Source organism: Dryas octopetala, chromosome 2 (genome assembly GCF_963921425.1).
Source record: "Dryas octopetala chromosome 2, drDryOcto1.1, whole genome shotgun sequence".
NCBI classification, from domain to species: domain Eukaryota; kingdom Viridiplantae; phylum Streptophyta; class Magnoliopsida; order Rosales; family Rosaceae; genus Dryas; species Dryas octopetala.
In genome coordinates this window covers 29,368,053-29,380,257 of record NC_141367.1, presented here as the reverse complement: position 1 = coordinate 29,380,257, position 12,205 = coordinate 29,368,053, and the positions used below count along the sequence as shown (strand labels likewise).

General features: G+C 37.2%; 1 protein-coding gene across 2 annotated transcripts; it reads left to right on the top strand.

Moving 5' to 3' along the window:
- The first annotated feature begins 632 nt into the window (after nt 1-632).
- Nucleotides 633-9,290, top strand: PPC4 (phosphoenolpyruvate carboxylase 4). 2 transcript variants are annotated; one of them, XM_086230700.1, is made up of 20 exons: nt 633-1,066; nt 1,333-1,496; nt 1,745-1,859; nt 2,200-2,277; nt 2,355-2,423; nt 2,569-2,647; nt 2,753-2,829; nt 2,923-3,018; nt 3,538-3,679; nt 4,216-4,335; nt 4,800-4,873; nt 4,984-5,226; nt 5,455-5,580; nt 5,711-5,812; nt 5,918-6,064; nt 6,475-6,573; nt 6,739-6,827; nt 7,412-7,538; nt 7,622-7,828; nt 8,143-9,290. In XM_086230700.1, the coding sequence occupies exons 1-20, from the start codon at nt 911-913 to the stop codon at nt 8,965-8,967; spliced, it is 3,135 nt and encodes a 1,044-aa protein (XP_086086826.1). In that variant the 5' UTR covers nt 633-910; the 3' UTR covers nt 8,968-9,290. The 2 variants fall into 2 exon arrangements, with proteins under 2 accessions (XP_086086826.1, XP_086086825.1); XM_086230699.1 differs by having other exon boundaries at nt 4,213-4,335.
- The last annotated feature ends 2,915 nt before the right edge of the window (nt 9,291-12,205 follow it).

The window sequence follows — 12,205 nt, the reverse complement described above, 5'->3', positions numbered from 1 at the left end:
CATGAATACTCAACAAGTCAACATGTAGAATATTACTAAAACCATTATTCCATTAACTAAATTACTAACTGAGGACCTAATGATAATGATGCTAACCTAATATAATAAATATTAATTACTTAGGGAACATTAATTAAACCATGAGTCTATTTGCTTTACTTACTAGTTACTATTACATATTTACATGATTAGATTCTGCACTTAGGATGATCCCACATGACAAGGCTAACAAAAGAATATTGAAAAAAAACAAAAACAAAAAATGAAGGTAAGATTCACCTTTTCAATTATATCTCAAAACTAGTTTGTCATTTGTGGTAGGAATATACCGGAATAATCCCACCATAAAAAAATATTTTCAAATATTCTAGATAGAAATGGCCTTTGCACAATAAAATTACCCAAACTTGTAGTTTTGCGAATAATGTGTGCACAAAACTTTTATTTTTTTGTTTAATAAAATATATATTATTTACTGTATTTTTATTGTTTTTTGAAATTAAGTTAAATTTCCCCGGAAATCGAACCACCACCGGGTCACAGAGCTTCAGGCCTAACATAACGTCCCTTAAAACCTGGTGTGAGCGCCACTTGGGAGGAAACCCTTGGCATTCTATTCGGGAAAAGTGGGACCCACCAATTACCCAAAAATATCCGTGCTACGTAGAGACTCCCTCTCTCCATTGCTCTCTTCCTCAGTTCCTCCTCACCACCATCACCATCACCATCAGCGATTCAGCATCACCATCTTCCTCTCCTCCTCTGCTCTCACTTTCTCTCTCTAAACACACACAGACACGCACACGCACACGCACACGCACACGCACACGCACACGCACACGCACACGCACACTCACACAGAACTCCCTCTCTCTCTCGCTCGCTCAGTCTATCTGTGCTTTTTGCGACAATGACGGACACCACGGACGACATAGCGGAGGAAATCTCGTTCCAGAGTTTCGACGATGATTGCAGACTGCTCGGTAGCCTTCTCAACGACGTGTTGCAGCGAGAGGTCGGAAGCCAATTCATGGAGAAAGTTGAAAGGAACCGAATCCTCGCTCAGGTTTCACTCTCCCTTCTTATTTTGCTTTTTTTTTTTTTTTTTTTCAACATGTCCTATCTCACTGGAAATTAGTGTTACGGTATCGTTTTTCTTAAATATATTTTATCGTTTCCCGAGACCTTGTTTGGTTGCTGAGGAAAACAGAGGAAAGTAAAGAAGAAGAGGAAGAAAAAGTAGTGAGTTCATAGATTTTCTTAGCAGCCAAACAGACGGTGAAGATGAATTTGAAATTAAGAAAATGATATTGAATGAGTGTGTGCGTTCAGAGCGCTTGTAATATGAGGATGGCGGGGATAGAGGACACGGCGGAGCTGCTCGAGAAGCAGCAAGCGTCAGAAATATCCAAGATGAGCTTGGAGGAGGCCTTGACTCTCGCTCGTGCTTTCAGCCATTACCTCAATTTGATGGGCATTGCTGAAACCCATCACAGGTATCTCTCATGGACTTCTTTTTTCCTTTGAATCAAGCATGGATTTATATGGCTGGCTTGGGTGTTAAATCAGAAATGTTTTCGTGTGTGTGTGTGAGATATGAAGAACAAGAGCTTTCAGGAAATAGCATTGTTCAAAGAGAGGTTAAGATTAACTTGGAAAGAAGAGAGTTGTATTAAATTCTTTCAGCTTTGAATTTTATAAGCTTTCCGGTTAATATTATAGATATTTGTTTTGCTTTGTGCAGGGTTCGTAAGCAACGAAATGAGACATCTCTATCAAAATCTTGCGATGATATTTTTAATCAGCTTGTGCAGGGTGGTATTTCGCCAGATGAGCTTTATAATACTGTTTGCAAGCAGGTTTCTTCTTGGTTATTTTGCTTCTAGCTTTTTGGTCTTTGTTTGGATCCCTGGACTCAGAAATAGAAGAGATAATATACAGTTCATGTTGTTTGGGTTTCTGAAAAACTAGAACTGACCGAACTAAGACAAAATAGTCCTGTATTAAACTTCGTTTAGGTGGCCTTTTGTTATAGCAGGTCTCAAATAGGCGATCTATGAGATCAAGTTATTGCTTCTCCCTCATTTTATCACCTCCATACGGGACATAATATGGGTGTGTGTGTATTTTAAATGTTGTGGTGGTAAAGAGTTGAGTTATCGGTCTTCAATTCTCAATCTCAATTTTTTATTGCTGCAGGAGGTCGAAATTGTTCTTACTGCACATCCTACTCAAATTAATCGCCGCACCTTACAATACAAACATATTAGAATTTCTGTGAGTAGTTAGTGGCTTTGGTTAATCTAAAACATGTTTAACATTTCTTTTGATTTATAATTTATAATTCCTTGCAGCATCTTTTAGACTATAATGACCGACCTGATCTTACTCTTGAAGACAAAGAAATGCTGATTGAAGATCTGGTATTGTTTCTCAACCTCATTCTATTCTTCTAAGAGCCATATAGTACATTCCTCAAGAGGGAGAGTGGGTGTATCTTCATAGCATTGGTAATGCGGATATTTTTTAATTTTCCCTTTGATTTATATTGTATTCTTGCTTTCCAAGGTTCGAGAGATAACTTCAATATGGCAGACAGATGAGCTTAGGCGCCATAAACCTACACCAGTTGATGAAGCTAGGGCAGGTAATCTACTTGAATATTTGATTTTACGATATTCACATGCTTTGGTTGTTTGGAAACTTGTGTATCTCTTACTAACCAAAAGAATTTTATATATTATTACCACAGGTTTGAACATTGTGGAGCAGTCCCTTTGGAAAGCTGTACCTCATTATTTACGTCGCGTCAGCAATGCTCTAAAGAAGGTTTGTTTTCAATTTATGTTCTGTTGTTACTAGTTTCTTTTGATGTGGTTCTATATTTTTGTTTCATAAGTTTTTCGCAAATTTATTTATCAGCATACTGGATCACCGCTTCCATTAACTTGCACACCAATCAAGTTTGGGTCTTGGATGGGGGGTGATAGAGATGGAAATCCCAATGTAACAGCAAAGGTACCTCTTGGTCATAATGTTTTCTGATATTAAAATTCATAAAATAATCTGTGATTTTGTTGTGATATTTATTAAATCTCTGTTATACATGATTTCGGTTTACTTTGATGATGATAGTGCTAGGGTCAGAAAATAATTTTTTGAGGGGAAAAAAGAAACCTGGGTACTTAAATCAATTCCCAACCTGTATAGATGGATAAGCATGACTTAAGTGTGTGTTGCCAGGAACTGATTTCATTTTTTATTACATGAATATATAGTTTTTTTGTGAAAAAATTGTAAGGTAGCACATTTATTCATTTTGTGTGGTGTTTCTGTTGCCACCTTCCCCCCCTTCATCCTGTTTTCCTTGAGGTCTGTGAGAGGGGGTTTTCAGTTAGGAGGATTACATAATTTTAAAAGTCAGTATGATGCCATCAGTCCTAACTATATTGCAAACTTAAGATTAATGTTTAAGTAGAGTTTATTATGCTTTCGGACTGTCTAACAATATCAACTTGCCTCTTTCTATTGCTTCAGGTTACAAAAGATGTCTCACTTTTATCTAGGTGGATGGCTATTGATCTCTACATTCGAGAAATTGATAGCCTCAAATTTGAACTATCCATGAACCGGTGCAGTGATAGACTGTCAAGACTGGCACAGGAAATTCTAGAGCAAGGTTTGGCACGTTGCAGTTCTTTTGCATTGATACATTGACTGCTTGGTATCGTATGATTCATACCCAAGCATAGTTTCACCTGTCATTTTTATGTCAGCGATTGCTTTCCTTTGCATATTGCCTTAACAAATTACTCCTATGTTTCACTTTTTTTTCCTTGCATCAAGATTGTTATTGCTTGAGCTTTTGCTAGGAGTTAACAGTGTTGGGTGGGATTGAGTTAGTTTAAGGTTCTGATCTTAGGTCTGTGATATGTCAATAAACTCTTACTTCAGTGCCTACCATGTGGGAGATAGACCACATGGTTACTAAGTTGAAAATAAATAAAGTGAGAAATTGTTGTCTTCCGTTCACAATATTATGTATGTTGAATAAGGGCAATTTGACTCATCAAACCCCAAGTCTTCTAAATTAATGTGTGTACTACTGGTCATCTCTCTTGGATTTCTGAAGGATTCAATATCTATTTAATAGATGTTCACAATACTTGTTATTAAATTTTATAATTTTAAGCTAATTCAAAATTTCTCCAGAAGATTTATCTGAGGATCGGCATGAGAGTAGGAATCAGTATCATAATAGAAGTCAGTTGAAGCAACAAGCTGCGGCCCTTCCAACACAACTTCCAGCTAGAGCTGATCAACCCGCTTGCACTGGTGAACATCTGATTATCCTCACAAAACCGTAATCGTTTAGTTATTTATCATATAAAGAAATCAGGATTTCAAGGGTTTTTTTATTTTCATCCTATTTTTATGTCATCTGCGACCATCTCTTGTTGCATAAATGAATACTTGCTCAACTCTGTTACAAGGAGAACCCACATCAATCCCAAATGTAATTTTTCTTTGTTGCAAAGCATTTGAAATGATCCATCTGGAGTTCAATTCATAATCAAGTGTGGAGGGAACCAAAATTTGACCAAGAAAATATTATTTTATTGTCTGTAATAGAGTAAGCTAACTCTTTCCTTACACCAATAATTCATAATAGCGATTCTTGTTTATCTCTTCAGTTGTTTAACGTTCCCTAAAGTGTTTATTTACCTAGCAACTAATGTGTTTTCTGACCAATTTTACCGATGGTTTCTCAATCCCTTTGAACTTACCTCTTCATGCAGAATGCAATGATGGTGATTCCCAGTACCCTAGAACTGAACTCCCTCGGACTGATCACATGCCGCTGAATTGTCAGGTAAAACAAGTTCCAGGATGCTGCATTTGCGTCTACCACCGGTTTTGCATCAACAATTTCCATCATAGCCAGTAGTTACTTATGAATCTTTGTTATCTGTCATTTTCCAGGATGGTCAGGGATCTTCAAGGTCAAAGTCTTCATCCCAGAATGCCCTTCGCAACATGCGGTTGATGACAAGTGGATCTTCAGGGTCTTCCTCTTTTAATTCTAGTCAACTACTTGCTCAAAGGAAACTGTTTGCTGAATCCCAGATTGGAAGGTCCAGTTTCCAGAAGCTTTTAGAGCCAAGGCCCCCTCAGAGATCTGCAATTGCTCCTTATAGAATTGTTCTTGGTAATATAAAAGAAAAGGTAGTGTTTAGCCACTGATGCTTCAATTATGTCAAGTATGTTGTCATTGGCTACATGGCGAAGCTTGTCTTTAATATTCTTAACATCCTTGTCCATGTTTGACAATTTTTCTATCACTCTTTTTTTTTTTTGTTTTGTTATAAATAGGCTTTATTGAAAGGGAATGACTAGAGGGTTATTTCTTTCTTTTTATCATTACTCATGTTTGTATATGATCTGTGGGTTCAGCTTATGAAGACACGAAGACGATTGGAGCTTCTTCTTGAGGATCTTCCTTGTGAGTCAGATCCATGGGATTACTATGACGTGGCAGATCAACTTTTAGAACCGCTCCTCCTATGCTACGAGTCTTTGGTAATCTCTCCTTAACAGTGACTCTCTCTCTCTCTATCACACTTGCATGTGCACAGAAACACATGTGCAGCACATCTGTATGCATGCAAACTTCTAGGTAATTCTGAATTACGACTATCATCTTTTGCAGCAATCATGTGGATCTGGGGTACTAGCTGATGGCCGGCTTGCTGATCTGATCCGAAGAGTTGCTACCTTTGGGATGGTATTAATGAAGCTCGACTTGCGTCAGGTGTGTTCTATTTTGGTGCAGTAGAAGTTACTTGCTCTTTTCTTCTCAAAAGAAAAAGTTACTTGCTCTTGTAACATATTTTAACTGAAGATTGCAATGGGGCAGGAATCTGGTAGACATGCTGAAACACTTGATGCACTTACCAAATATTTGGATATGGGTACATACAGTGAGTGGGATGAAGAAAAGAAGCTGGAATTTCTTACAAAAGAGCTCAAAGGGAAGAGGCCTCTAGTCCCACCAAGCATGGAGGTAAGTTGCTTAGTGTCGGGGACTCGGAATTAATTACTATGCTCAAAAATTCAGAAACACTAGCCTAATTTACTTCGACCTGAAATCTTTTTCCTAGGATTTTAAGAATAAATTTTTTCTATATTGAAAACTAAATGCGTATATATATATACTAGGATTTATGAAAATTTGTGGTAATTATATTAAAGGGAAATAAAAGTTTAAGAAGCACAAATCGCTTGAAAATGTGTAGTTACAAAGAGCAAAGTATAGCTGTATAATATCAAAATTAGCAAAATTTAGTCTTTTTTTTTTTTTTTTTCAGTGATGTGAAACCCTAATCCATTTTTTATAGATGGGATAGGTAAACCTTGGCTGAAATTGTGCTTCACGTGTGAGACTTATGCCTTTCCTCATGTGAATCTTTTCAGGTTGCTCCTGATGTTAAAGAAGTACTCGATACTTTCCGTGTTGCTGCTGAGCTGGGCAGTGAATCACTTGGAGCCTATGTGATTTCTATGGCATCAAACGTATGGCATACCACTTCTATCATGGATTCATATTCAAGCTGTACACTATAAAGCAGAACTCGTGCACATTAAATTTAAGGAATTTTTCTTTTCCCAACCGCAATGTTTTTATAGATGAGTTGAGTAGTAAAATTGACAGCATTCCATGTCTTTTGTACTTGGCAGGCAAGTGATGTCCTTACTGTGGAGCTTTTGCAGAAAGATGCACGACTTGCTGTCAGTGGGGAGATAGGAAGGCCATGTCCTGGTGGAACGTAAGTCTGAACACCTCTATATTGATGTTGCTAGATTAAAGGTTGTCTTTTTTCTTTAGATACAGTTTATCACTATATATTCATTAATGTTATATATGGCATCTGAAATTTACATCTTACATGATTATCTATTGGATTAATTATCTTGGGAGGATATACAGAAATTATGTCATTTTCTCAATATTATCATTTTTGATAATTTGTGCACATACACACAGAAATGGACCTGCAGTTTGTAAGCATGCTCATGACCCATCTTGATTCCTCATTATATAGAAAATAGATAGTAGGGTTGGTACGACAGGGTTTTGGTTTCCTTTCCACACAAATTTAAATTTCTCTTATGTGCTATTTGGCAGGAGAAGGTAGAGTTGAATCACCTCATACTTTAGTAGTATCATCTTTAACTTTTATGTAAATTATCCAAGAAGTATGGGGGAAGGGGAACATTGAGAATACTTTTCTTAACATGTTGGGTAATTGATTTGAAGCCTTTAAGTTGTCCCTGGAATGATGCCTTTATTACTTTAGAATTTGCACTTACAATGAATTTCACCACTGGTTTTTCATACATCTTGGAATAGGCTGCGGGTGGTTCCTTTGTTTGAAACTGTGAAGGACTTGAGAGGAGCTGGCTCAGTGATCAGGAAATTATTGTCCATTGATTGGTACCTGGAGCACATCATCAATAACCATAATGGGCACCAAGAGGTATTTATGTCAAGAAGCAGTTTCTGAATAATTTTGGTAGGGTTCCATGAATCTCTTGAAGCTTACGAAGTTATATTGAACAGGTGATGGTTGGATATTCTGATTCTGGTAAGGATGCTGGGCGTTTTTCTGCTGCGTGGGAACTTTACAAAGCTCAAGAGGATGTTGTGGCTGCATGCAATGACTATGGTATTAAAGTAACTCTGTTCCATGGGCGAGGGGGAAGTATTGGTCGTGGAGGTGGCCCTACATATCTTGCCATTCAATCCCAACCACCTGGCTCTGTGATGGTAACCTTTTTGGTTTTTCATTCACCAGTCTGCTGTATCTTGATTGTGTTCTAGTTTTAAAATTTCGAAAGTAGAAATATTCAATCTTGATCTATATTTAACAAAGCCATACTCCAATCTGCAAAGTTACTTCAGTTCACGATTTTACTTAATAGTGTAATTAACCATGCGCATGCCTGTCTAGGTTGGATTTGTGTAGTGTACATTCTCTGTTGTTTCTGAATTTGTGTAATCTTATGCCTGATGGTTAAATAAAACACGCAAACCTTTCTACTCTATTTCATGTAACCTATTGTGGCTTATAAAATTGCCAGGGCACCCTACGGTCAACTGAGCAAGGAGAGATGGTACAGGCGAAATTTGGGCTGCCACAAATTGCTGTCAGGCAGCTAGAGATACACACAACAGCTGTGCTGCTTGCAACCTTACGTCCTCCACAGCCACCTCGAGAAGAAAAGTGGCGTAACCTCATGGAGGAGATCTCAAAAATCAGTTGTCAGAATTACCGGAGCATAGTCTATGAAAATCCAGAATTCCTTGCCTACTTTCATGAGGCTACGCCCCAGGCAGAGCTTGGCTTCCTCAACATAGGAAGCCGCCCCACAAGAAGAAAGAGCTCTACAGGAATTGGACATCTTCGTGCAATTCCATGGGTTTTTGCATGGACCCAAACCAGATTTGTCCTTCCAGCTTGGCTTGGAGTTGGAGCAGGTTTAATGGGGGTTTGCGAGAAGGGAAACACTGAAGACTTAAAAGCGATGTACAAAGAATGGCCTTTCTTTCAGTCTACCATTGACCTTATAGAGATGGTTTTAGGGAAGGCAGACACCCCTATAGCCAAACACTACGATGAAGTCCTTGTCTCAGAAAGCAGACAAGAGCTTGGTTCTGAACTGAGAAAGGAGCTCTTGAAGGCAGAGAAATATGTGTTGGTGATTAGCGGGCATGAGAAACTATCCGAGAATAATCGTAGCTTGAGGAGGCTGATTGAGAGCAGGCTTCCCTATCTCAATCCTATGAACATGTTACAGGTTGAGGTACTGAAGAGATTGAGGCGCGATGATGATAATAATAAACTCAGAGATGCATTGCTTATCACAATAAATGGGATTGCTGCTGGGATGAGAAATACAGGATGAGCGAAGTTTTGGGTGTACAGCAACTTGTTAACTGAGCATTCCACTTGTTTTTTCCTTCGTAGTCTTGTTTAATTTTGTTAAGGGTTGCTGTTATTTGGAGGCTAAGTTGATGAGGAATGCTCTATACATATTATACATATAGAATTCTACTGCAATGGTGAAATGCTGAATTGCTTTTAATTTGCACATTGCTTAGGTCTGGATAAGGCTGCATGGTTTTCTTTTCTTTTCATTTTCTTAAGGCTACTTGTGAGTGTTATTTACATGTACAACTACATATAACTATAAATGTTACACAGTATAGATTATGGTCTGTATCAATATTCCATGGCTTCATACAAAAGATAGTGGTGTGCATCATGCGTGCTTACTGGACTGATATTCCTGTCTTAACGATGACTCCACAACAGCATGAGAAACCTGTAGAGTGGTGGGTTGTGGACAAATAGGTCCTAATTGGATCGAATCATGACATTCTTATTGCCATTAGTGCTGAAATGTTTTAATCCTAACCCTTCTCATCACTTTCGCTTCACTAAGTGAGCCCTAGGGCTTATGAGGCTTTATATATTCTAATAATAAGTCCTAATCTGCTCACAACAGATAGCAGGGAAAACTGTAGGTGCAATTAGTGGAAGATCTTTCGCCAAACCCTAAGGAATTATACATTTAACATATAACAAATTGGGAGTGTTGCATTCGAAATTTCATTCGAGCAAAACTATTCTTGCTTCCTCACCAAAATGGTTCTTCTTGCTTTGTTATTTTTGTTATTATTGATTGGATTTTTGTGAAAAATAAAAAAGCAAGAAAGATATAGAAATCAACTACTACATACATGCCAATTATGTCACTTGAGTCACAATCTTCTGGTAAGTAGATTTTGTGTACTGTCCACTAAAATCAGAACCTGATTTCCAAAATCTAAAAAATTGTCCTCTACACACAAAACCCTATTTTATATACAGGTACAAGATTCCAAATGTTCTTTAAAGAAGGAATACCGTACATGCCTGCAGTTGTGGAAGCTATATGTTCAACAAACATGCCATAGTTGAAGCTTTCTAGTGGTGTACAGCCAATTTGAATCTAACTATATACATGATGATCGATCTGAAGCTCATCTAGTGCCATAATTATGGTGACTATGCAGCATTGTACCACCAGCTAGCTAGCTAGCCTGTCTTTTATGCAGTTTTGAGTGGGAATTGTCATTTCATTTCTAGCTTTCTTGGATTCTGACTTCCATTATACATTTCACCCAGCTTCCATATTATTTATCATTCAATATATTTTAGGTGAAAATACATGATTGAAGTTCATATACACACAGCTGGTGCAGTGCTGCCTAACTTAAATTTATTAAAGCTAGCTAGATAGGTTCCATTTTGCTTTGATGGTACTACATGACATATCATGCATATTATGCAAAACAGGACAGAATCTTGAGGAATCTGTTCTCTCCATTAGAATAATTTCTTATTTAGGAAACTATTAATTTTAGCCAGCTGCTTGTCATGTCCATTTAGGAACATAATCAAAGTACTAAAGCCAGCTATGAGAATGTTGTGTCAAATTAAGCTTGCAGTTGGAATATTTGCAAACAGAGTAAGCTAGGTGTTAAAAATTTTCAGCTAGCTCTAAATAAAGTACAGTAAGGTGTTGCAATAGTTCAGTACTTAATTTTCTGAGAAACATATACATATATATATATATATATATTTTTTTATTCTTGACATGGCTCTCAGATTTGATTAATTTCCTGTAAATAATCAAAGGCCATCATGATCATCATCTGGGTGCACCACTTTATATACACAATTCTGAAAGTCTTCTGCCTAATACCATCTCTCACTCAATAACGCAATGCAGGGCTTGCTTGGGTGCTCTGTTTCCAGTACCACTCCTGTGCATATCCTTAGGTGCCAATACAATATACACTAAGGCTCATCAGTCAGCATAATGGCTAAAACCCCATGCTATTAAAGATGTCAAATTAGTCTTCACATCCGTACTGCATGTTTTGAAAATTTGGTCCCAAACTACAAATGCAGCATTGACCCTTTGGACAGCACTAATGAATTGACCCTTTTTTAAAAAAAATTCCACAACCATTATATTGCAACATTAATATCTTAAACTTGATTGCCATTTGATCATGGAGGAGGATGGAATTGAAAAGCTGACTACCTTGATTATTCATGAAGTCAAATAAAATGTTGTGTCCAGTGAATGGTACATGGCAACAACCTGTTGAAAAATCTGTAGTGGAGATCCTAAGAGGGCCATACCAGCATGTTCAATTTCAACACATATATATATGCTGCCGTAACGCAAGTTGTGTGTAGAAGAAGTGACACTGTGACACTGATGGATATATATCATGGATTGGTCTTATTAAAATTAATGTTATGCCAAGTGACATCCACTTAATTCCCATAATTACAACCGTGTGTTTTTGTTTCAACCTTAGATTCCAGACAATGATACGTGTTTGTTTGGATGGCCACCACCTTCTATTTATTCATGTAGTGTGACAAATGACGTTTTGTGTTAGCATCATTCGGGACAGTTTATATATGTTCAATACAAATTGATTACTTAATTTCAGGTTTTGCCTCACTATATACATCACATATTGAACCAAAAAATCCAAATCAAATCAGCTGCAGTCCTCACCTATACTTGGTATAAATAAGTAACATTGTTCATCTAGTGGCACACTTGTTCGGACCAGATTTTCAATGTTGCTTCTGTGCTTTATTAACTTAAGATTTTATTAATAATGCTTCATGCACTATAGTGGTGAATAACCCAATAACCCATATAGTGATTCCCATGATTAATCACCACAAAGCAATTCTTCTTTCGTAGTCAAACCGGCCACACCAAAAGTACCACTCATATAGAATGAACAAAAAAAGAGGAATTACAATAACAGAGAACCATAGATAGTTGGAAACTAAGAACATGGGCTAGCTAATGGATATTAGATAATTATTAATGGGTTTAATCTGTTAATTGTGATGACTAGTTAATCAAGGAATGCATGATAAGGACAACACGTACTGGCCACCTTATCTCTCGGTAGAAATAAGAAACTGCAGAACCTCCATCTGTCACATAATTAACCAACTGCAACTATCACCATACACGAACCAATTGATTATTATTAATATTTTCTCAATCATTTAAAGCAAAATGTAAACAGAGAATATTATAAACATTATTGAGTATT